Source organism: Podarcis muralis, chromosome 3, assembly GCF_964188315.1.
Source record: "Podarcis muralis chromosome 3, rPodMur119.hap1.1, whole genome shotgun sequence".
Taxonomy (NCBI): domain Eukaryota; kingdom Metazoa; phylum Chordata; class Lepidosauria; order Squamata; family Lacertidae; genus Podarcis; species Podarcis muralis.
In genome coordinates, this window is record NC_135657.1 from 96,979,120 (window position 1) to 97,005,434 (window position 26,315).

The 26,315-nt window shown below is 41.8% G+C and overlaps 1 protein-coding gene across 5 annotated transcripts in view; it reads left to right on the forward strand.

The window, feature by feature from the left end:
• DLGAP2 (DLG associated protein 2) overlaps positions 1-26,315 on the forward strand; it is a 395,598-nt gene that overhangs the window by 148,720 nt on the left and 220,563 nt on the right. For all 5 annotated transcript variants that reach the window (XM_077926383.1, XM_077926382.1, XM_077926384.1 and 2 more), the window contains one exon: positions 21,352-21,384. In XM_077926383.1, coding sequence (XP_077782509.1) covers positions 21,352-21,384 — 33 coding nt within the window. The remainder of the gene's footprint in view (positions 1-21,351; positions 21,385-26,315) is intronic.

Sequence of the window (26,315 nt, forward strand, 5' to 3'; positions counted from 1 at the left end):
GTGCATCTAAATTCTTTGCAAAGTGCACAGTTAAGTAGTAATTTAACCCTTGTAAAGAGTTGGGGTTTGAACGGACCCCAAAGGGGTACAACAAAGGTATAGAACTACGGATTTAACCCGTAGTCCCGTGAAATATGTTGCAACCATGCTGATTAGATGTTTTCTCTCTAGGGTCGGTGCAGGTGCTGAATCGAGATAATTCACCCTTTTCTCCCACACAGTGCAGGGTTATGATTTCTGGGTCAGGCTAGGAATCACCCATGAGTGCTGGTCTTTACCTGCTATCAGTGGCGTAGCGTGGGGGGGTGCAGGGGGGGCCGGCCGCACCGGGCGCAACATCTGGGGTTAGGGCAAATCTACGGGTTAGGGGGCGCAAATCCACAGGTTAGGGGGCGCAAATCCACGGGTTAGGGGGCGCAAATTACTTGCCTTGCCCCGGGTGCTGACAACCCACGCTACGCCGCTGCCTGCTATCTTTCCTCCCCTGCTCCCCCCTTGAAATAAATGCTGGCATGGAATGTTCCATGATCTAGGTAACCAGGGAGGATGTAGTGTTCAGAGACTACCTAAGAGGTACGCAGTTCACATCGCAGGGTTCAAGGTGCCTAGTAAGCTACCATGTTAGCATTCCAGGCACCAGGAGGAAGGAGAAGAGATGAGAGAGAGAGAGAGAGAGAGAGAGAGAGAGAGACCTCTGCATCTCTCTGCTGCTTCTGCTGTTGCCATCACTACAGCAGCCATGTGAGTAGGTGGGAGTGAGAAGGAGCAGTTATTTCCCAGCTCAGATTAAAATCTGAATTAGAGCAGAACTCAGTAGCCATAATGCTTGCCTCAGTCATTATTGATAGTGGAGGTTCATATTACAAAGTACACAAAATTGCTAATTGTATTACTTCTGGAGAAAGTGTTAAGAAGGTCTCATAGATTCCAGAGGGTGTGGATATGTGTACAGTGGTACCTCGGGTTACATACGCTTCAGGTTACATACTCCACTAAGCCAGAAATAGTGCTTCATGTTAAGAACTTTGCTTCAGGATAAGAACAGAAATCGTGCTCTGGCGGCGCGGCGGCAGCAGGAGGCCCCATTACCTAAAGTGGTGCTTCAGGTTAAGAACAGCTTCAGGTTAAGAACGGACCTCCAGAACAAATCAAGTACGTAACCCGAGGTACCACTGTATTTAACTTTAAATCTGGGACAGTCCAAGCTGTGTTCCCTCTTGAATCTCTGTCTCTCTGTGTGTCCCATACTTTCTCTGTGTGATTCACTTGGCCCGCCGGCTGTTTTGTGACAGTGTTGTTACTTGGATAAAAGTTATAGTTGCCTAATACTGGTGAGGATCTTTCCTTCCTCCTCCAGAGCTAGCTGGTTGATTGCACAGTGACTATAAGGGCAGGTAGCATCCCTTCACATGAGCCTTGGTTTTAAGTCTTAAGATTAGTGCCTATAAAAACAATTTTGGAACCCAAGAAGGCATGGGATTGGCTTGAGTAGCATGCAAAGTGTGACTGCAAGCTGGAGAGTCTTAGTTCAAATCTCACCAGAACCATGCATGCCGTCTCTCTTATTTCAGCTCCCTGCCCCCCACCCAGTGGTATGGGAATAATACTGCCCCACTGTCTTACATAATTGTTCGAAGGGTGAGTTATATAAAGTACTTGGGGAAAGTGCCTTATTCTATATTAGTATTTAATCTGGTTTTTTCCTGTGCGAACAATTACCTTTTTCTTCTCAAAGTCAGCATGAATTTTAAAAAGATGTTAAGAGAAACATTTGGCTGGAAAAGAAAAATAAACCATTTGGTTTATTTAGTCTCATGTATTTTAAACTTTGCATTTTTGTACACTTTTCATTTGTGTACAACCCTTTTGAGTTTTAAATGTCCATGAAAAGCAATATATATATATATATATATAATAAATAAACACATGTGGTTTTATTACTTGAAATAGAAATCAGTAGAAGTTAAGGAATCTGTTGTGTGATCTTTTATGCACACTAATATCAGTTTTGAAATTTGAAACTCCAATCTGTATGTGTGGGATTGTTCTTGTGTGTGTGTGTGTGCACGTGTGTGTGTGTGTGTGTGTGTGTGTGTGTACACTATGTGAGATATATAATAGTTTTGATCTAAAGGAACAGATGTAGTGTAAACTTTGTAGTATTGAGGCACGGAAGGCAGATGCTGAGACAGGGCCCATTTGATAGTAGCATCCTCGGGAGAAAATGCATTAATAGATGTTCCAATAAGAAAAGAAAGCTGGTCAGCCATGAAGGAGGCCGTAAATAACAAAGTATTTCTTTTCTGTCTTCCACACAACCTTCTAGTAAATTACTTCAATATCTTCTGCACAAATCCAGAACATATTTTTTCTGTTGGTTGTTCATGATCAGCTAATGGAAGTTAACACTGTGGGAGAACATAAATATTCCAAGACCATCAAGATTAGTGGTGAAGGGGAAATGCTTTATGATTTCACGGAATGGGTGAGATTGCATTTTTGCAAGCATTGTCAATGCAAGAGAAACATTTATTTGCTTAATAGTTCTGCTGCTCTAGATTAAGCATTTCTTCTCCCCAGTCCCTCTTTAGCGGTTTTATATTTATATATATTGTACATGGGAACAAAATGAATTTTGAAAAGGGGTTTTGTTTGTTTGTTTTTAAGCTGGCAAATGTTTTAAACTTCATATTCTGATGTGCCTGCTAGGCAAATGTCATTGTCTGGGCATTCTGCAAAAGCTTTGTTCTACTTATTAACAAGAGGGGGAAGGTTTTTTTCTGGAGGTGTGTTGAGTAATATGACTCTTGGGATATGCCATTGCAATGAAGAAACAGCAGGATGTGCTCTGCATGCCTAGAATAGCACCTTCAACTATTGAAATACTTATCTATTAACATGCAGGTTCAACGTTTCTCCTGATGTTTCAGTATAGAAAGTGTGTTTGTTTAGATCTGAATGAAAGTCATTTCAAAAGATGATCTGGAGCAGAGTACTTTAGCTGGGCGAGGAGGCAGGATATAAATTATTATATAAATGAAAATGGTAGCTTTGTTTAAAGTAAAGGTAAAGGGACCCCTGACCATTAGGACCAGTCGTGACCAACTCTGGGGTTGTGGCGCTCATCTCACTTTATTAGCCGAGGGAGCCGGCGTACAGCTTCTGGGTCATGTGGCCAGCATGACTAAGCCGCTTCTGGCGAACCAGAGCAGTGCACGGAAACGCTGTTTACCTTCCCGCCAGAGCGGTACCTATTTATCTACTTGCACTTTGATGTGCTTTCGAACTGCTAGGTTGGCAGGAGCAGGGACCGAGCAATGGGAGCTCACCCTGTCACGGGGATTCGAACCGCCAACCTTCTGATTGGCAAGTCCTAGGCTCTGTGGTTTAATCCACAGCGCCACCTGCGTCCCTTAGCTTTGTTTAAAAGGGGCATCTAAATCCAGCATATCTTCCTTTCCACAGGTGATGTGTATATAACGTCTTCTTTTTCTAAAATGCACAATACTTTTATTTTATGCCCATTGATATTAGCTACTGGAAAGAATATTTTGTTTTTCATATAATTTACAATGAGAGTTATCCAATGGCTGTGGCTAATATTGAGTGTGGCTAATATTTGGTATTAGCCAATGCCATTAGGTTAGGTACAGCATTAATATGTTTTATTGAACCCACCTATTTTTGTTAATGCTGATGAATGCATACATACAGTCTGTGGTCACCAATGTACTTTCTATGAAACTGCCCATGAAACTGCAAACTTCTGCGGGGGTTACACTCTGGGGGTAGCGCATAAAGCCAAAATCATGTAGAGTCAAAACACAAAAGCCAAGGGTCCAAGGAACTGGAAGCAAGGAGTCAAGAAGCCAAACATAGCAAGGCAGGAAGCGTGTTGCTGCGGCAAAGAGCCAAAGGGAAATGCTGACCTTATATCCCTTCCCGGCTCTTGCCACCAGGTGCTGTGAATTACCAATCAGCCTCACCTGTGCGGCCGCACCTTGCCTCTTCAGAACAAACTTAGGAAAGCCCCAGTCCTGTGAAGCCCTACTGGTCACAGGGCCTAGCTTCTGTACACACTCCTGACAAGTAAGTTCAGTTGAATTCAGTAGCATTTATTTCTAGGTAACTCTTTAGAATTGCAGTGTTAGAATTACTACTGGAATGGCGAAGGAAATTTCTTTTCTCTCACACACATATTAAACGATATTCCTTGTTTGTGACAAGCTGGATAGTACAGGGTCACCTTTATCAGTCCACTGAGTCTAAGCCAAGCAGGAAGTCTGCATAACCTCTTCTTCATCAGGTTCAGTTTAGAGCAGCCAAATTACTACTTTAAATTATATTGAGAGCATTTTGTCAGCAGAGGACTGGCAAGGTACAAAATACACTGGCCTTCCTTAGCTTCCATTTTGTTCCATTTTGTTCCAGATGGTCCCGAGGAGCCGGTAATGCATCTAATAATGTTAAGAATCATTCATCCACTTAAAGCAGCATCAGAGTTTTTCTACTACACTTTCTCAACTTTAGTAGGCATTACTATCTGACCCATGCCCTTAATTACCTGCTTCCACCAGTGTGGTGTAGTGGTTAAGAGCGGCAGACTCGTAATCTGGTGAACTAGGTTCGCTTCCCCGCTCCTCTACATGCAGCTGCTGGGTGACCTTGGGCTGGGCACACTTCTCTGAAGTCTCTCAGCCCCACTCACCTCACAGAGTGTTTGTTGTGGGGGAGGAAGGGAAAGGGGATTGTTAGCCGCTTTGAGACTCCTTAGGGTAGTGGTAAAGCAGGATATCAAATCCAAACTCTTCTCCTTCTTCTCCTTCTCTTTCTTCTTCCTTTTATGTTCACTCATTTTAACCAAAGCTGAGTAGTGTGGCCGACCTGGGCTCCTGGCAGTGACATCAATGCCATGTATAGCAGGATGGGGCAGGCTTGGGGGAAAGTTGGGGTGGCTTGGGCATACTCAGAAATGACCCCAATGGTGGGGGGCCAGGCTTCGTGGCACCACATGTCCCCACTGGCTACCCCTGCAATTTGGACAAAGTCTTACAAAAACAAATTTTGAACCATTTCACCGGTTCTGAAGGTTTCCTAGGAAATCTTTCAAAATAAGCCACAGGTGCCCATGTGCCTGCTTAGGTAGTAATCTGAATGAGGAAGCTTTAGGACAACTTTGTGGAAATTGATTCCCTCCAAATGTCATTGAATCCAGCTCTCACCTTCTCTGACCATTGGGCATAGTGTCTGGGGCTGATTGGACAAGGAGTCCAACCTCACCTGGAGGGCCACAGGTCCCCCCCCCCGCTTTTGGGTGTTTCCATGTTGTATTGATCATGTGATATATATTTCACCTCAAAAATCTCTGTATTGTAAATATGGGCTGGTTGTTCATGTAGAACAGAAAGCAGAAGGGAGACAATTGTAATTCAACTGGCTGTTCTGGTCAACATAAATTTTATATTTGCATTACAAAGAGACTCAAACATAGAATAAGCTTTTATCCTAATGCATGGGTAGGCAACCTAAGGACCGGTGGCCAGATGAGGCTCAATCGCCTTCTCAATCCGGCCCGCGGACGGTCCAGGAATCAGTGTTTTTTTTTACATGAGTAGAATGTGTGCTTTTATTTAAAATGCATCTCTGGGTTATTTGTGGGGCGTAAGAATTTGTTCATCCCCCCCCCAATATAGTCCAGCCCACCATATGGTCTGAGGGACGGTGGACCAGTCCACGACTGGAAATGTTTGCTGACCCCTGTTCTAATGTGTGTGAATGCCCTTATTTGTTTCACTTTTCAATAGAAATCTAGGTTGGGAATAGCAGAATGTTTTTTTTTTTAAATATATACATCAACCATAGACCTGATTTTCTCAGCAGTTTGACACGTCATGAAATTGCAGGTTCAGTGCTGACTTGACATTGGAGAGTTTCATGATATCCTAAGACAGAAATATATTTTATAAGCTGAGGTGCTTGGCTTATGGGATTTACCCTCCTCTTCCTCCCAGGTACCTGCAAACTGATTTTGTATGAGTGCTTTTCTGATGCTAGCAGGATTTGGATCATTCCTAGGAAGCGATTGGGAGATAAGAGATGTTGGCCAAAATGTACTTGTAATAATTAAATTGCCAGCTGGCAGCATGTCAATAGTTGGATGTTCTTGCTGACAGAGCCAAGAGAACCTTTTAGCTTGCTGTAAGTTGATAGAGGTCTGAAAGACCTGTCAGTCACCAGGATGTGCTCTGCCTATAATAATAGCTCACATTCCAGGATATATGAAGTGTTATTCACTCGTAAGAGGAATGCATAAATCCACTAGTATTGCGGATCATATCTCAGAAAAGCTAGGTATATGAAGGAGGAGCCTTTTCCGCTGAGCAATTTAGATCAGGCTGTTCTCTTATAGATTTGTAGAGTTGGAAGGGACTCTGAGGATCAACTAGTCCAAGCCCCAGCAATGCAGGAATCTGAGCAAGATCGTGCATGACAGATGGCCATCCAACCTCTGCTTAAAAGCCTTCAAGGAAGGAGAGTTCACTCCCCCTCATGGGAGTTATGTTCTCCACCTGAACAAGATACTGTATGTGTAGTGTTGTAACGGTCAGCAACATTATTGTTGTTGTTTTTTAGTCGTTTAGTCGTGTCCAACTCTTCATGACCCCATGGACCAGAGCATGCCAGGCACTCCTGTCTTCCACTGCCTCCTGCAGTTTGGTCAAACTCATGCTGGTAGCTTCAAGAACACTGTCCAACCATCTCGTCCTCTGTCGTCCCCTTCTCCTTGTGCCCTCAATCTTTCCCAACATTAGGGTATTTTCCAGGGAGTCTTCTCTTCTCATGAGGTGGCCAAAGTATTGGAGCCTCAGCTTCACGATCTGTCCTTCCAGTGAGCACTCAGGGCTGATTTCCTTCAGAATGGAGAGGTTTGATCTTCTTGCAGTCCATGGGACTCTCAAGAGTCTCCTCCAGCACCACAACAACATTATTATTTCTGCTTATTTAACTGACAAAGGTTGGTCACATTATGACACCTGGAGCCAAATCAGAAATGGTGACAATACTTGTTTGAAGCTAACTTCTTCCCCGTTGCTTCTTGCAGCCAATGAGGAAAGGTAGTAATAGCATGACTTCACAACATCACTGTCACATGATACCACAAAGCCAATTTAAAGTGAGGGCAGTAAACATTGCCTTCATTCCGAATGGGTATCTGTGAGAGACCTGTACAATCAGCATTCTGATCCTGTTTGTAGCCCTCTCCCTCTTCCCAAATGGGTTTGCTTTTTGCAGGAATGAAAATGTTCGTGAGAATTGACCCATGTATCAGGTCAGCTCCAGCATTTTGCAAGTAAGAGAGGGGAGGGGAAAGAGAGAGAGAGGATAGTGGTGTATTAACTGAGCCAGGAAAGAAAACCTATCCTTCTGTTGTCACAGAAAATTATATTTCGATGTTTAATGTTTATCTTATGCTAAAAGCAGGAGGAAGGTTAAAGGGGCTTGTCTCAGTATGTTGTCAAGCTTAATTATTAAATGATTTTCAAAGTGCTATGAAGTTTTAGATTAAAGGATCCTCATATTGCAAGACTAAAGTGATCTCATTTATTATTCATTTATTATCAGATGCTGTAGGGTTGATGCAGAGCTGGTATTTTCATTAAAAAACAATAAATTGAAATGTTGATGCCCAAATTAGCTTCGCTTTAATGCATATAGCTTAAAATGATAACTATTGGCTATAAAAGTTTGGTTCTGAAAAATTGCAATGAATAGTTTTAAATAGTGAGCAACAGTGAGCACATGTCTGCCTTAAGCTCCTGCAGTTTTAGAACCAGTGGGATATAGTGGTGAATATCTTTGCATGTGGAAGATTCGGCTTACACGTCTATACAAACTTTGGACTCAATGATAGTTATTTCCAAGTTAGTAAATGATAGTTATTTCCAAGTTAGTATGGATTGGGCCAAGGTGTGAGTAACATCCTCTGTTTGAAGGGCTGCCTGGTCCTAATCCAGTTTAAAGCAAAATAACCATAAGAAGAGAGAAAAAGAGGGGCCTTGAAGTTGCCTGTCTATAGTTAGCGTCTGGAGAGCAGACTGAGCAGGCACACAGGTCACCATAGGAAACCATTTTGTGAGTCAAAATGTTTTTAACACTATAATTTCTGCTTCTTGAGTTGATATGCTTAAGGGGTGTCCTCATTCCACTTTTAATATTATCAATCTCCCCCTTTTTTTGCATTCATGAAATAAGGTATATCTACACCAGTGTGGTGTGGTGGCACCTTGCAGTGTTCAGTGGAGGTCTCTGATGGGTACAAGTTTCATGCTCCTTCCTTGTGGAAAGAATAGACAGTATCCTATTTAGGGTACTCCCAGGTGGATATCGAAGCCCTCCTACAGTCCTATGACACAGAGGGTGAGTCCCTTGCAATGTCTCTGTCTCCCAAGTCTTGCAGAAGCCAAAGACTACAAAATAAGCCGAGGCAGCTGTAATTGGCCAAGCAACCTCTTCAAGGAGGTGGAGCCTACATAATTCATTAGTTGGCTTTGCCTTCCTGCAGACATCTTCTGTAGCTACCTTAGCAAGACCCAGTGCTTTTTTTCTTTTAAAAAAATGTTTAGGGGTACTCTCATTTTGACTCAAGAAAAATCACCATTTTATAGTTCAAATCGGGAAAAATAAATACAGTAAGTGGACAAAAGTACGAAGATTCACAAGATGTTTAGGGATATGTGTACCCTTGTGTTCCCCCCCCAAGAAAAAAATGTACTGGCAAGACCCACTGGAGGTATCCAAAGCTCTGCCTGCTCTTGTTGGAAAACTGTCACCTTGTGAGCCTCGGTTTCCCATGGAATTTGGACACTGAATTGTTCCCATGCAACTGGACATGTATTAACTAGTATTATGGGCTTATACTAGGAAGACCTGAGTTTATATCTTCACCCAACCATCAAGGTCACTGGGTGATGTTGGCCCTGCCATTGTCTCTTTGACTTACCCCCCATTCTTGTTGAAGACAAGATGACCCTGGAGGGACAACAACATACATCTGATAAATTAAATTACCGTAAATTCTTCTTTGCCCAGTTAGCACACAGTATTGTTGAGAGTTTGGTTGATAAATTAGTTTCTCTCATTGGTAAAACCCAAGGGACAACTAAGCAACACCATACAGAGTCATTTTCTAATATTTAAGGTGATATTTTATTCTATTAAAGAGGAAGGAACCCAAGTGATTATATGGAAGCTTTATTTAGGGGCAGTTTAATATTAACTGTAGAATACTTAGACAAACTGTTGAGAGCACTTCCCTCCTGGCTTCTATATACATATGCTATTGACACCGAACCCTTGTTGCAAAATTAGTTAGTTATTTCAGGCACAGGGTGCCATCAGCTCTGCAATGATTCATGACTGCTACATTTAAACCACAATGCCTAATTTTTATAAAATTCTCCATCTGGACTTTTCTATTCCACAGAATGGACTTCCTGTGCTATGTTCAGACACTGGTACATGCTAATAAGATTTTGTGGTGTAATAATCACAAATGCTCTAGATCCCACCCCCTCCATATATTTTAAGGTATAGCAGACAAAGCTCGCTTTCCTATTTGCAACATTTCACATTAGTTTAGTTCCAAAAAAACATTTAAATAGGGGTTGCTTCTGATAGAAGCAGCATGACCTTAAAATGGCAATGTACTTGGAGACTATGTTGGAGAAAAAGAGACAGAAATAAGAATTCGTGCATTATGCTGACGGCAAGGTTGCCACCAAGAATGCAACCCCATGGGTGCTACTCCACATAACAGGCCATTTGTCAAACATTTGTCAGTCTTTTGTCTAAGTCCCAGATGGTTTGGACCAATGTTATCATGCCCCACTCCAGTAAAGAAAGGTTTCGCTAGCATGGTTAACATACCTGACCTATATAAGGAGTGCTTCATAACAAGAAACTTAACACAGATAGTGACACCTGTCTTTTCAGTGGCAAAGCATGATACTTTACTATACGGGATGGCAAATATGACCTATTAGACATTACTGAACCCTAGTGGGTTGAGACCCATGAATGGAATGTAGAAATTGAGGGGTATAACCCATTCAAAAGGAATAAACCGAACAGGATGGGAGGAGGAGTAGCATTATATGTAAAGTATGTGTACATTTGTGAAGAGATTTATGGCGTGGAGCATGGAAGGCAGAAGGGAGTCCAATATGGATGGGAGTTTCTTAAAGGTGAAGTATTGGAGGCACAAATGCAGACAATTCCAACAAGAAAAAAAAAGTGGGAGGCATCTAAAGATTGTGGCTGCATAAGGAGCTTACAGATGACCTGAAATTTGAGGAGTGCATGTATAAGAAAGGGGAGAAAGGGGAAATTATGAAGGAAGAATACACATGAGTATTCAACAGTTGCAGGGGGAAAGTCATGCAGCCCAAAGCTCAGAATGAGATTGTGAGAGAGGTTAAAATAATGAAAGAAGATATCTTTGGCTATGTTTGAAGCAAGAGGGAGGACAAACAAGCAGTAGGTCCTCTGTGTGGAGAAGACGGAGAAATGCTATTGGGTGACAGAGAGAAGACAGAACTGCCCAACACCTGCTTTGTCTCTGTCTTCACCCAAAAGGAAAGCAGTGCCCAACCTGGTGATAGGAGGATAAATGATGCAAGGAGGGAGCTGCAGCTCAAAGAGGTGGCAAGGGAACACATAGCTACTTCAGTTGATGGGGGCCTGATGAGCCGTGCCCAAGGGTAATGAGAGTGTTCATCATTTGAGTTTCACTATGAAATATATTTCTTAATGATTTGTGGAGTTCTGTAAGAATTGGGGGGTACTAGGCCAGTAGGCTGATAATGTCTGTCACTGCATATTTGATCACTGTTCCGGGCAACATTTAGTCCCAAATTCTAAAATGAGAACTATAAATGTCTAGAATGTGGAACAAGATTAAAAGCAGGCATTCACGCCTTCACTTTCAAATATTTTGCAGTCAAGACAACTGCATTAAATGCAGTTTTACCAGAACACATTCTTGGTGTTGCAGTGTCAAGAAATGTGGTCATCATTCTCTATGCATCGGTAGTGAGCCAAGGAGTCAACAGACTGTACACATTTTACTTGATGTTGATTGGTATTATATTGTGATACTTGGCAGCAAATTCTTGTCAAATTGAAATGAAACTTATTGAAACTATGCAGTATTTAAATTTGGTTTTTGGAGTTTCTGCCGCCTTTCCTAAAAGCAAAACTTGAGAAAGGAAGTTAGGAGCCAGCTGCTGTTTGCTATGACCCGTTAGACATTTGTTTCTCAAGTCTCTTCAATGATTTCTCACGTAAGTGACAAGAATGGTGTGACTTACTTCATTATAGCTCCTAGGAAAGCGCTGGGTCAATAGTTTCCCCACCAAGTTAAATACATGTCTGCTTCAGACCAATAATCATGCCAGCAGAGGGGAATGTTCCTAAGACTAATCTATTAAGCCAGAGAGCTTGGTTCGAGTGATCTCTGTGAATATTCACTTGTTTACAATAGCAGGTAGCTTTGTGTTGTTGTTCTCTAAAAGGTCAGAAAGCAAGTTAAATGTATGAGAATTTCTTGGGAAAAGCTGAAGTCAAATAATGGGATGTTTATCTAGCTAGAAACCCCATGCCACCATAGCTTTATACAAAACGATGACAAATTATCCAAGAAAGGGCAAACTATAATAATGTGGGGCTGCCCATGTTCTGTGGGACTGTCCCTAAGGATGCTTCAGAATCTGGAAGAATGTCACCACCTGATTTCATGTGGGTCAGCATTATTATTTGACACCAATGCCTTCAAAGCTGCACAATATAATGCTCTCCAATATGTTTCCGGGCCTAATTCAAGCTTTAGTCATTTATATTTTAGACTTCACAAGGCATGGAACAGAACAAAGGAAAAGCAATAATCAGTCTAAAACACCATTAAAACACTACATCAAACCATTGGAGCCATTAACTAATCCGCTAATTATGCAAAAAAGAAAAAGAAAGAAAAGAAAAGAAACCATTACCAGACTTGCAGTCATTCCTCACATCCCTGTGTGAAAAGATGTGTTTTCAGTTGTCTCCTGGAAATCACGACACATATTTTGGGAATTACTTGACCTGGGAGAAAGATGTGCAGCTGCCAGCAAATCAGTTCAAATGGCTCATGGTCAGCAGAGGCAAGAAGCAGGTTTCGCCCTCACATTGCAACCTTAGCACATACAAGTCCATGCCTTCTATTTAGTTACTTGTTGGCCATGACACTGAGTTGTCTGGCCTTTGCTTGGTAGAGATTCTGAAGGGGCATGAAGCCTCTGTGTGCAAAGGGCGAAGACACACTCTGGATCCTTGCGGTATAGATGTGCCCCCACACCCACCCACCATGAGAGGCATCTACCATAACTGACAGATGAGAGGGGGGGAAAGGTAACGGTGCGTTTGATTTCCTATACTGCTTCTTCCCACCCCACTTTTCTTTGCTCTGTGAGCTTGACTTCTCTGTGTTGAAAGAAGGCATGCAGTTGCAAATTGAACTACCGTATTTTTTGCACCATAACACTCACTTTTTTCCTCCTAGAAAGTAAGGGGAAATATCTGTGTGTGTTATGGAGCGAATGCCTGCGGGTGGTGGTGGGGATCTGCTGCAGTCGTGAGCAGAGGATCCATGGTTCCCCTTCCTTCCCTCCTCCATGGTTACAAAGCATGGATCCACATGGATCCTCAGGATTTTTGCATTGGGCTACTCCAAACTCACTGTCAGATCACATGTCTGTGGCCACAGCATGAACCACAAAAATCATATATCCACTATTTCGTTTAGAATATTTTTTTTTCTTGTTTTCCTCCTCTAAAAACTACGTGTGTGTTATGGTCTGGTACGTGTTATAGAGCGAAAAATACGGTAAATTGCAACTAAAGATGCAAATGTTCATCTGACATGTAGATAAACATAAACATTCATTTTCTGAAATGCTTCATCGTGAGACACTTTCTCATTTCTTTTCCTTATTTTTTGTTTTCTGGCAAAGATAAAGCTGCTCAAATCACCAATTTGTTTTTTTGTATTTTAAGTGTTTTGCATTGCTGTGATTATTCTCAAGGAGTGTCAGGGCCTGAAGTGGTGAGGAGACGAGGGACATACTGCATGTTGCTTATGCATTGGGTGTAGTCCTATATGGCTGACACACCCTTCTCTCTGGTAAAAGATTCTCTGCTTTTCAGCAAGAGAAAGGGCCGGGATGAGAAAGTTTCCCTTGATAACCATTTCCTCTATGAATCTCCCTGCTCACTGCAGAATTGCACAGCCATGCTTTTAAAATAAACATGGCTCTGTAGCAGTAGCACCAAGGGTAAAGCGGGCAAAGAGAAAAATTTAGGGTGGGCAGTGGAGCCAATTGGCAAGTGGCAAGTTACGTTAGCTTTGAAAACCACTTCTTTTATTGAAGAACGCGATATTTTAATGCCATCATCATCGCTGAGGTTTCTGTGGAGGGGATATGTTGATTGAAAAGGTCTAGCCAACCTACTGAGGGTATTTGGCAAGCCAACATGACATTGATGTGGAATTGAGGATTGGTGTGGTCGTTCTTTGGTGTTATGGCAGGGGACAAAGCTGAAGTGCAACTTTTGAATAAATGTGTTTTTAATAATAAAAAAGCACTAAAAGGAATAGGAAAAAAGAAAGGATGTTAGCCTAAGGGCTGCTTGGAAACCTTTTAAATAAATAAAAGTACCCCCTCCCCACAATGCACACCAAACACACATATTGCTACATACATCAATGCCAGTTGAATTTCTGTGGTGCCCTTTATCTCGCTGTCCACTTATTTAACATACAAATTTAACATACTTAATGATGTACCACTTTCCACACTATACATTTCTAGGTAAATGAATGATCAAAACAACATTCGAAAAAGTATCTCTCTGTCTCCACACACACACACACACACACACACACACACACACACACCATTCCAGAAATAAAAATGGGATGAGAATGCAAACAACTGCAATTTTCACTTCTGTTTCCACTGGAATTCTCTGACATCCCTAGCATAAGTTTGCAGCCTTATTCATCCTGACAGCGTCAGTCTCCTTGACTGCCTCTAGCACTGCTGTCTGTTCCTCTACTCCTTTTCTGCCAGCCATCGCTTCCTTTGTCCTTGTGACCTGTGTGAGACGCCTTCTTCTTTCTCTTTTTTTCTTTTTCCTCTTGCCTCAGTCTCTTCCACCTACACTTCCCTCAAGGTTTATGTATCTCACTCCAACCCTTGTTGAACTGGAAACTTGTCAGGAAGACTTCCTTTGTAGTGAAGCTGAATCGAAGGTGATAGTTTTTGTTGTGATGAACTGAGCCTTGAGGAATTCCACTAAACAGCAGAATTTCTTTCCCCCAACAGATCTGCCACATTTATTTTTCAACACGAGGTCTAAGCAAGGAGAGTGCCAGGTTTAACAAAAATATAGGCACAAGGGAGGGGAAAATGCAGGGAGACATGAAAAGGAGGAATGGAAATTAAACATAATTCATAATGTAGTCAGGTTTTATGGCCATGACACATAGTTGTATTTAGATACAAATATTGAAGCAAAATCCTGAAAATGACTAATAGCCGTTGAGCTTTGCTTTAAATTATACCTTGGCTCCCAGCTGCACTCAATCTCATGATAATATATACATATTTTATTTCTCTTTAAATGGCAGAAAATGAACTGTAAATTCCATTTCCCTGACATCAGAGAAGCATTATGCAGACAAACAATGACAGAGAAATATTCTGTAGTAATCTTTCATTGACATAAACGAGTAGAAAATGTGCAACATTAAATGCAGTCTTTAGGATGAATTTCCAAAGCACATTCTATCTCCAACTAGATTTGCCAGCTTCATTTTAGACTTATCATTGATCTCTAAAACTTATAGGACTTATCCCAGAGAAAGTGTGGTTTCATGGCCTAACCGCAGTGTACTGAATGTATTCTGAGCCATAAGGCCGCTTGCTAAAGAGGGGAAAAAAGAACCCACCAAGCACATTCTGTGGTCTGAGTGGTAGGGAAAGGTGACTTCCTTTGGCAACAGACCATACAGCCAATGGGTTGGATCCAGACTCAGGTCATCTTAAGAACAGACCATAATGCATGACTGAATCTGGGTCCGCAAGCTGTGGTTCATAAGCATATGTCTTCATGTGTATGCATGTATGTTGGTGTGTAATGTTTTATACAGTTGTGGTTCTGGTTGGGAGGATGTGGGTCATTGTGGAGGGTGCTCACTCAGCTTCGGATCAGCTTTTGAACGAAAGGGAGGGTGTTTAGGATAACAATGATCATGAATTGCAGAAGCATAACATTTCAGATAGACACCAACTTTCTAGGGCACGGCAAAGACTATTGTTTTCTTTGTTTCCAGAAATCTCACAAACAAGATCTATCTTGTCACTGACTCCTGCATGGTGCCATCAATCAATGGTCTTAAACAAGTGGAAGAGAGGAAATCACAGCAATTCTCCACTCTCTCTTTTCCCATAAGTAGTCCAGACCAAGCCAAACCAAGTTCCCTTTGCATAAGGAGAGGGAAAAGAAGATTTTAGTTAAACAGAGATGTGACTTTTGATGCTAGCACTGAAAGGTGTTTGTCAGGTTAGGCAAAACCTTAATTTTTAAGAGACATATTCATGGACCCTAGAAGTTTGTAGAGAAAGAGAATACTAGGCATCGAGTAGATAGCAAGTTGAAGACTAAGCACATTTTTAGAATGAACAGCATTAATTAAAACTGTTACTGCAACAGTTGTTGACACAGACTCTCCTATCTAGGTCAAAATGTATCTACTGTAAATGTACATTTAGTCTGTCATCTTTAACTCATGCAATTTATTTTCTGAGACAGGAAAGGAAAACAACTTAATTAATAGATTAACTGAGTTGACTTATTGAAATAATTGAGCTCCACTGTGTGGCTGGGTGACTTTGCTAATCAACAGTAGCAGCATTGGAAATATAGAATGAAGGCTCATGATTAGCTATATGTTTTTATTTAGCTCTCAGGTGTGTGATATTTGTCTAGATTTGTTGGATGCTGTGCTTATTAGTGTGTTTTGTGACAGTTTTTATAGCAGGAAGACTAGGGGAACCCCATGTGCAACTAAAGCAGCTATCTTTCCCTCTGCAGTAAAGGGAGCACTTTTTTGGGGGGTGGGGGGTGGAAGGAAGGAAGGAAGGAAGGAGCACATGAAGCCAAGGCTTGCTTCAAGTGAGGAACCTATATTCCCCAGACCTAGTGCTGTAGTGCTTGAACCAACCCCAAAAGTAGCAATAGGAAGGCTTTCTAGATAGGATGTCAGGAAAACCTTTTTATTTTTCATATTTCATTTGCCATGCACTGAGAAGTGAATATGATCTAGCACTAATGGTGTGGTACAGGGAGAGGAAGCCATTTGTTTATGAGCCCAAAAGGGATTGAAAAGGAAGTTTGGAGGGAAAGGAAGCTTAAAGCATAGGATAGGGCTGCTTAGGGACCAAGGCTTTGATGAACTTTAAGGAAATTTGATGGATTCGTAACTGCTAAACAGGAAGATGGTTACTAGCCACAACTGCTATGTTCTACCTCTCCTGTGGGAGGTAATATGCCTCTGAGTACCAGTTGCTAGGATTCACATGTGGAGAGAGTACTGTTGTGCTCAAGTTCTGCTAGCTAGCTTCTCATGGGCATCTGGTTGGCAACTGAGGACAGAGTGCTGTGCAGAATAGCCATCCACATATAACTAGCATCCCTAACTCTAATTAATACATGGAGGGGTTAAGAACATAGAGCAAGGTGTCCTGCCAGGCTCAGCTAGGACACTGTTCGACCGTGGAAAAGACTTCCTTGGGAGGTTGTCTTTCATTGTAGGTTTTTAAGCAGAGGCTGTATGACCATCTGCTTAAAGTTGAGATTCCTGCATTGCGGGGAGTTGGACTAGATGAACCTTGAGGTCCCTTCCAACTCTTCAGTTCTGTGATTCTATGACCTGAACTGCCTCACAGAAGCTTTCCCAAACTCTAGAAGCGCAGACAAATGAGTGGCAAGATTTGTACCCATTTGTCTGCCAGCAGCTGCCTTGTTTCCAGGCTTTTACAAAGGAGCGCAAATCTCTGCTGCTGACAGTCATTCCTTAGGAATGTAAGCCATAGGGCAGGCATAGGCAAACTCTGGCCCTCCAGATGTTTTAAGACTACAATTCCCATCATCCCTTACCACTGGTCCTGTTAGCTAGGGATGATGGGAATTGTAGTCCCAAAACATCTGGAGGGCCAAGTTTGACCATGCTTGCCTTATGGAGAGAACTAATGGGAGTGAAATCAAAGACGGTGGAGCCATTTAAAAAGCAGTTTGGGGGCTGAGCATGAGAGGAAACTGAAAAGAAATTTCTACCATTCCGTTCACGTGGTGGTATTTTTCTCATGACTTTTGAAGCATGTGGCATTCTGATCTAGAGAAAAGTTTTGTTAAGATCCACTGAAACCAATTCAAGAAATGAGTTGTAACTAGCAGTGTTTGAGTTGGGCCAGAAGAGGTTTAAGAAGCAATTTAAGAATTATTGACTCTGAGATGAGCTACTGAGAGTGTATGTGTGGCTACTATGCACATCCATTATATCACAGCCAAAGTTTCAATGAGATAGTATTGCATTTGATCTCCCAAAACACCTGGAGGGCCGGAGTTTGCCTATGCCTGACATAGGGGCATAGGAAGCTGCCTACACTGAGTGAGACACGTGGCTCATTCACCTAAGCGTTGACTTTGTGCAGACTGACGGTGGCTTCCCTGTGTTTGAAGCCCAGGTTATCTCTCCAAACCCTACCTGGGATTGAAGCTGGGACATCTCTGTATGGAAATTATGTGCTCTGCCACTGAGCTATGGCCCTTCTCTTGCACAAAGCAGACCAAGAGTTTGAAGTGCCGTTTGGGGAAAAACACCCTTTGCAGAATGTAAGCTGTTGTAGCGCGGAGGGCTTATTTAAAAACTGCTGCTTACAGAAAAGAATTTCACAGTATCTTTTAATTACTGTGAATGATCAGTGCCTTTGTTTTACTTCTCAGCTGAAAGATGGCACTTCCCAACAGCAGGCAGGCTTCTGAAATCATGCTGAGACGATGCTGACTCAAAGGAAACATCGCCATATTTCGAATTACCAACACAGAAACATTTTTTCCAAGAGATATTCTGTTCCTCGTGAGATTTATAACTCTATTCCCAAGTGCTGTGATTAAACAGTTATATCCTTCCCCTCACACGCTCTTCTGGTCGCTTTGCAGCCTTGTGCCCATTTTTCTTCACAAAACAACTTTTATCTCACATCTCTGCTCTCAGCTGACGTGATAGTAAAGCAGACAAATTTACAGGCAAAATATGCAGACTTTGAATTGCCATGTAAACGTTGCTTTCGGTTGCATTTTAACCCACCTTAGGATCAGATGATGAAGAGCGGGCTAAAGCATTTTAAATAAATGACAAGAACGAGACGAGTTGCTTGTTACGGTATGTGCGTGCAAGTCAGACGCCCCTTTCTCTAATAACATTACTCGGAATAAAAGCCACATCTCCTCAAGACTTACACAGGAAAGAAATGAAATAAAAATGGTTCCCCGAGAATGCAAAATAGAGATGAGTTTCCCTGTAAACTTCAAGCAGCAACAATAACACATGTTCAGTGGAACCATTAGCAGAAATGAAAATGGAAGCTTTTGGTGCAAAGTGGTTAGCACTTTCTGATGTAATACCTTGGCAACACTTCCCCCAGGTGGGATTGGACAACTGACTGAGGTAGGCGGAGACCTCCAGGTATCCCACCTGAGCCAAGCCTATGCTGATGGAGCCGCTCCAGATCTAGGGGCTGCGCGCGTCCACGCAAAGGCGCCCCCCGTTTGAAGCGGGGAGCGGTCATTAGTTTGAAAGATTGTAGGCAATGCAAATGGGAAATGTTTTGAAAGGCTTGTGCTTCCACCAATTATACTGAAGCATACAGTCCAAGTGTTGAAGCAGAGCATACAATGATGGTCCATGGGAAGCCTTCTGCGGTGCTACCTCTTTCAACCAGGGCACCATGTGTGGCAGTCTTTCATCAGAGTGTTGCCTTTTCCTTCTTGGAGTACAACTTCAAGAGCTGCTTCTATAGAAAAGCCTTCCTGAACCACCCCAGCCTCTGCTTCTGTGCCCTAGTCTTGCCTCCTGACATTCCCTTATTCATTTCTCAGTACAGTGGTACCTCAGGTTAAGTACTTAATTTGTTCCAGAGGTCCGTACTTAACCTGAAACTGTTCTTAACCTGAAGCACCACTTTAGCTAATGGGGCCTCCTGCTGCTGCCGCGCTGCCGGAGCACAATTTCTGTTCTCATCCTGAAGCAAAGTTCTTAACCCAAGATACTATTTCTGGGTTAGAAGAGTCTGTAACCTGAAGCGTATGTAACCTGAAGTGAATGTAACCCGAGGTACCACTGTACTTTTTTTATTTTAAAAAAACACGCCTGATTCTACCTCATCTCCATTCCCCCCCCTGTTCTATCTGTCTAAAGTGGACCGTAAATTCCCCTGGCAAGGACTTATTCTATATTCTGTAGCAGTGTCTAGCTTTCTGTATACACTAAAAAACAGCATTGTTAGGAAATGTTAGGCTTGGAGTGATTTCCCTGCAACCTGCCTTGAGAGCACATTGGGAACAGAAATGTGAAAACTTTTTAACATTACGTTTAACGGCAGTAGGGTTCCTGGCTTACATCAGAGGCATCTTGTAGTCTGTTAAGAGAAGGCCAGGTTTTTCACATTGTGCCTTAAATAGTTATATGGATGAAGGGATTTTGGCAGCTGCATGTAGGTTTCGGAACTCCATCTTCCTGCAGCACCGTGCAATGGGGGGGGGGACCTTTTAAAATCCCAAATTTCTCAAGCTGTTAAAGGCACAGAAGTCCTTTATGTTGAAAGGTTGGACCATTTATTATTTCCTGGTTCATCCTTTTGTGCAGACATCATTTTGGTTCTTTTTGTATGCATGTAGATGGAGGGATGACATCTGCAAAAGCAGTCTCAGCTCACTGGGCATCAAACCTAGCATGTTTGCTGAATGGTAGAGATGGGGAACTTGTGGCCTGCCAATGTGGTTGGGCATCAACTTGGATCAGCCACAGCCAGGCATAGTCAATGGTCAAGGGTGTGATGGGAATTACAGTCTATCAACCTTTGGAACCCCTGATCTCAGGGACCATGTGTATAGATGTGGATCATGTAACCTGTGTTAAGGATAACAGTTTAATTTCCTGAAATGGGAATGTTTACTTATGTTAAATTACTGTTTATTTTTAATGTGGAGTTTTTCCTTTGGCAGTAGCTGTCATGTGATTGGCTGACTGTGAGTCAATGAGACAGGCATTCCATTCTGTTGTGACTGTTATTCCAATAACTGTCGTTTTTAACTGTCTTTCTTCATTCCCCCCTCTCTCTGTGAGGGAGAATGGCGGCTGAGAGAGGCTTCTCAGGATACTGCTGAGGACATTGTGTGTCAGTGTGATGTATCTGAAGTGAAACAGACAGAGGATGATCCCTAAAGGTTATTAGGGAGAAACCTGTGCACAAAAGCTCTCTGTAAGGAACAGAGAGAATACTGCTGAGGTGAAAGTAAAAAATAAATAAAAAATCCATAAGACACTGTAAGACCTGAGTGAGCTCTACAGTTCAAGAGAGAATGTACCCATGTTTGAATAAGCATGAGATTGTAAATATATTCTTCTCAGTTGAATATAAAGAGTCTGGACATTGTGCAGTCTTTACAAAGAAGCTATCAACAACCTAGAGGAGCTATTTAGCTTCCTAGCTGTAAGCTACTCAGTTACTTTGTGTATCATCAAAATTTATACACACAACAACAACAACCTGTATGCATAACCTGTGGGTGTTTGTATGCATTGGACCATGTATGCAAAAGCAGTGTTTATATAGGCATCACTCTCATCCTCTCTTCTTAGTTCAGATTGGCTGGGGCAACCCAGTCAGATGGGCAGGTTATTATTATTATTATTATTATTATTATTATTATTATTATCATCATCATCATCATCATCATCATCATCTACTATGGGTACTGGGTATTGGAGTTAGAGAAAGAGAGAAACATAAAGTGGGAAGAGATCTGCCCTTCGCTGCTGATTGTCCAAGATATAATGTATCAAACAAATACAGCATCAAGAGAGGAGAAGCTCAAGGATATAATGAGGCAATTCTAGTTTAAAAGTGATAATCTCTGTAAAGGCTACTGTATTGACTACTTTCTATATTTCTTTCTTTTTCCTTGCAGAGTCACAGTGTACACTCTGTGGTGAACCTGAAGGTGAGTTGCGCATCAGCATCCTTAATAATTTTCAAAGTCAATAGTGGTGATACTTGACTTGCATGATTTGTTTATTCTGCTAGTACTTTTTCTACTGTGGCAGTAGATGGAACATGTCATTAGATGTGATGCTAAGGGGGGGCGGGAGCCGGGGGGGGGGGAGTGGAGAAGAGACGTGCTGCTGTGTTAGATGCCAGAAAATGAATTGAATTAGTGCTGAGTAAAGCACAATACATCCTTTGGGCAGCAGGAGACCAATATTCTCTTGTAATAAAAATGGAAATACCCTTTACCCAGGTATTGTGCAATGGTCAGTATAAGATAATAAGAAAAAAGAAAAGAAAGGGAGAGTGTGAGTATTCATTTTAGGGCATATAGAAACATAGCACAGTTAGAATTTAACTCGAGCAATTGACATTCCGCTGTTGAATTAATAGCATTTTGCTATCATTTTGCAATGATTCTGTCAGTGCAAAGATGTCTCCTTGTGCCATGGAACATTCTCCTCCCTGTGTGTGCACCCTAAATATGTTCTGGGCTTTCCCCCATTTGTCCAGCGCAGATTTGAGGGCAGAGCATGCCCAGGGGCCCTAATCCTTGAGCTAGCAGAAATGTTTCGTTGAATACTGCCCTTATTCTCATACTATAATCCAACCTTTCATACACTGACCTGCAATAAGTCTTCCACTAGGTTTTGCACAAGAGCTCATCCTACTGGCGCCATTACTGTATTTATTTATTTTTGGTGGCAGAATGAGATTTTCTCTCTTGCACGTAATGTTTAGGATGTTTAATTCAACTGGATTTTAAAATGATCTTCTGTCATGCTCCCCTGTTCTATTATTGTTTTATTACTATAATATCATTTCTGTATTTTGTAAATAACTTTCAAGTTCATATTGCTGAAAAGTAGGATATAAATACCAACAGAAGATAAATAACCCAGCCAACATTGTGCAAGCGCTTTTAATTTCCAGTTAGCTCAGTAGAAGAGAGTTCAGTTAACTTGGATGGATTTTGTTGTCTGTTTTTAATGTCTGTTTGCAATAAAGTGGACAGAAAATTGAACTGGAAGTATTATTCAGACAAGCCAATAAATTATTCAAATATAGGGAGTTCAGGATGTACTTAATTCATCTCAGTGAAATCTTTGGACTTACAAATTCTTAACTTTACCTGGATTGTGCCCTTACGTTGTAAATTTGAAATATCATTTTCATCGCATGTATGATTTACATTTTGATTGTATCAACCGTGAGCCGCACTTGATCTCAAGACACTGCAAACAGCCTTTGGGGATAAATAGTAGCTGCTGGTGGATTTTTAATTTAGCTGAAATGAGACAACTTCATTCTGTGGAATGTCTTAACGTCTTAAAAATAAAACTGCAAGATGTTTCTGATAATTAGAGACTATAGGTAGTATCCAGTAGTAACCAGAGCAGACCCACTGAAATCAGTAGTTAAGTAACATAAGGCCATTGATTTCTTTGGGTCCAGTCTGAGTATAATTTAGGTGCTACTCTATAAAGTTATTCAGCATTGTTAGCAGTAGCATTATTTTTAAATTAAACCAGTGATCCTGTGGTTGTAGATATGGCATTCGGAAGACATGTAGTTTTCTTAATATTTTTGTGGGCAACAGGAGAGATGAGAAGTCTAAAAAATTTATATTACATTGGGGCTCCTCTTTTAGTCTTAAAATAATTGAGTAGGGAGAAACACTGTATTATTTCAGTTAACACCTTCTTTCTTGCCATCTGTGCCTAGTGTAACCTTTCCCCCCTTCTTCTTTTTTTTTTAAGAACTAGATGATCTGGTTTTATTTTTTTTCAGATTAGGAATCTGGGCATTGGTTCAAGAATGATATCTTAAACATGCAATAGATTGCTCTCGGTAGGGTTTAATTTCCACCTGAGTGACTCTGCAGTGTGCTGGTTCCGTGGCGTTACCTCCAAGTCTAAAAGAAACCAAGCAAAGACTTGTAAGTGGCCCCAGAGAACCTTTACAAACACTACTGAAGCATGGATTAATGCTTCATAATTCTTGGTGCTCTGCGATCTCTCAGCAATTTGTTCAGTAATTTGCTTGACTGCTCCAGTGCGGTGCAATATTATAAGACTCCATACTTTTTTTTTTTTTACACAAAAAAATGCTGCTTAATTTATTATTATTATTTTATCTAGTTTTCTGAAAGGACTTCAGTGTGCCATTATGATAACGAATTCTATTTTGGCTTGGGGCAGGGTCTGACAGGCTCCATAAAGGACTGCTGCTGCTGGATAGAGAGGGCTCCGTTTTTGTTTTTTAAATTGCTTTTATTTTTTATCTATGTCATTTTAAATTGTGATTGATATTAATGCTGTATTCTTAGATTTCATGATTTATGTGGAAATTGTTTTCCATTTGGTTGTGTACTTTCTGATGTGTTCTGATGTATTTATTACTTATGACTTTTGTTATGTTGGTAATTATGTAAATCTTGTCATGTTGTTTTAACTATGGAAAGGCAGCATACAAATAAAATTATGATGATGATGATTTTTTTGTGAAACATGACCTCATTGTTTGTGTGTATTTGATGTTAAAATGAATTCATTGTGATTTTGAGACACAGTCCAGAAATATAAAGACTTTGCCCTCCAGTGATGGCCAGGTTGTTTTATTGCATTAGGCTGCTCAAAATGTATTGACTTCCACTTCCACTGCCACTTTCCTCCGGGAAAACCCACTCTTTACTGCTGAATCGTAGCAAACGCCAATCAGGTTTCCTCCAGATTGATGCTTGCTCTGATTTAGCACTAAAGAGTGGCTTTTCCAAGGGAAACTGGCAGTGCAAAGGCAAAACACACTTGGACATGTGCCTAGAAAGCTTGGGATTAGCAGAAAACTGTGTACCCCTTCATGTATTAAAAGTGTGGAAGAGCCCTAAGCCACATTGAGCCACTATTATTATATTAATAACATAATCACTCCCAGTTGTAAACAAATTCTACTGTTAACAAATTTTGGCTTATTTTCTTGGTTTCTTCAGTGGCATTAAACTAGAGCTTTGCAGTTCAGATGCAATAGGGAACTGGATAAGCCAGGTTCTTTGCTCCAAAGCCAGTGCATGATAGAAAGAAGAGAAGGGCAAGGGAGGAACACTAAACCAGGGGTGTGGAACCTACTGACTGCCGGTCAGCTATGAACTGCAGCATCATTTCATCTAGACCTTGGCACTCTTCCCAAGCCATTCTGTTCACACCTAGACCACATCCCCTCTACCTGTCCCATAGGAGAGAAGCCAGGAAAGGGCTGTACTGGGTGTGGGAGTGGGGACTGCACTTTAGCAGCTTATTCCATCCCTTTGGCTTCCTTGACTGTCTCTTCTTTGGCTACAGCACGGACAGAAACTAAAAGGCAGGCAGGCAGGCAGCTGCATTAGCTTGGAAGCATGAGTGCAGAGGACATAGAGGGATGCTCTAGCCCCCGTGCTCTGGCCAGAAATGCCAGTCATCCTGCATGCCTGTGTCTTCTCCTCTTAGCTTTGCATCAGATAGGGAGAGTGAGGAGAGAGGAAGGATGTGCATAGTTTCTGTGCATGGCTATGTGCGTTTATGGATCTGTGAATATGCCCTGCTCATGCCATGCCCACTTTGGGTTCTGGCATGGCACACTTTGCTGGAATGTAGATACCTGACAAATTCCAGCCTAGGTAAAACAACCTTGGTAGGTTTTTTCCCCCCTTCTCCCTTGCTAAATCATAAGGAGGAGCACTAAACCATAGTTTATGAAGCCATGGATGAGCCAAGCCAATGAGTGCTAGCTTTTATTGACTGCTTTGTAAGTTATCTGAAGATTTCTCTTTCACTATCTCTGTCACAATTGTTGACAATAATAATGTGCAAATTTAAACTTAATAGGTTGATTCATTAATTACCCATTTATCAAAACAAAATGACCACCTCGGTTTCTCTCTCTCTTTTGTGGTTGGCTGTCTTAACTTTATTTTCTTCTGAAATTGTTCTATGGGTCTTTGGACCACAATAAAGATTATATATTTAATTACCCATTTAAAAGACAGATGAGTGAAACGGAGACCTAGTGTGTGAGAAGTCTCAGTTATACCCTTCCAAGTCCCTGGTTTGGCATCAGTGTAGACTCCATGATTAGGAAAGTGACCTTGCAGTGCAAATGAAACTGCATTCCCCCCATCAGTTTTGATTGTAGATATCCAGAATTGTAGGATAGAATTCACACTCTTTTATTGTCTGAGCTGCTCCAAGTTCTTTTGATCTGGAAAGTCCAATATCTTATGAGGAGAAGCTAAGGAGTTCATTGCTGCATTAGACGTGATGGTCGAGCTTGTGACAGGTTTGTCACAAATTGGCTTGGACATAAGCTGTAATAATTCCCAAAATATTGTGAAATAGCTTTGCTTATTTCTGAACCAACACCAACCCCTATTTGCCTCAATAACTGCCCATAAATCCTCTCAACTTCCACTTAACTGACTTACCTGTTCAGTGGCAACAGTAAACCATGAAAAATGAGAGAAGGGAAGAGTTGGGTATATTTCATCTTCCACTCTCCTTTACCAGCAGTTAGCTGGTCTCTGCCCACTTTCCTCTTGTGGAAAAGTGTCTGCGCTCTCGCAGTGGTGGCAAACACAGAGAGGGAGAGAAGGAAGGAGTGCCTCTCCAGTGCCTGGCATGTTTCCATGCACTATTCCAGTTCACAGATCGCAAGTAAGGTAAAGGTAAAGGTACCCCTGCCCATACGGGCCAGTCTTGCCAGACTCTAGGGTTGTGCGCCCATCTCACTCTATAGGCCGGGGGCCAGCGCTGTCCGCAGACACTTCCGGGTCACGTGGCCAGCGTGACAAGCTGCATCTGGCGAACCAGCGCAGCACACGGAACGCCGTTTACCTTCCCGCCAGTAAGCGGTCCC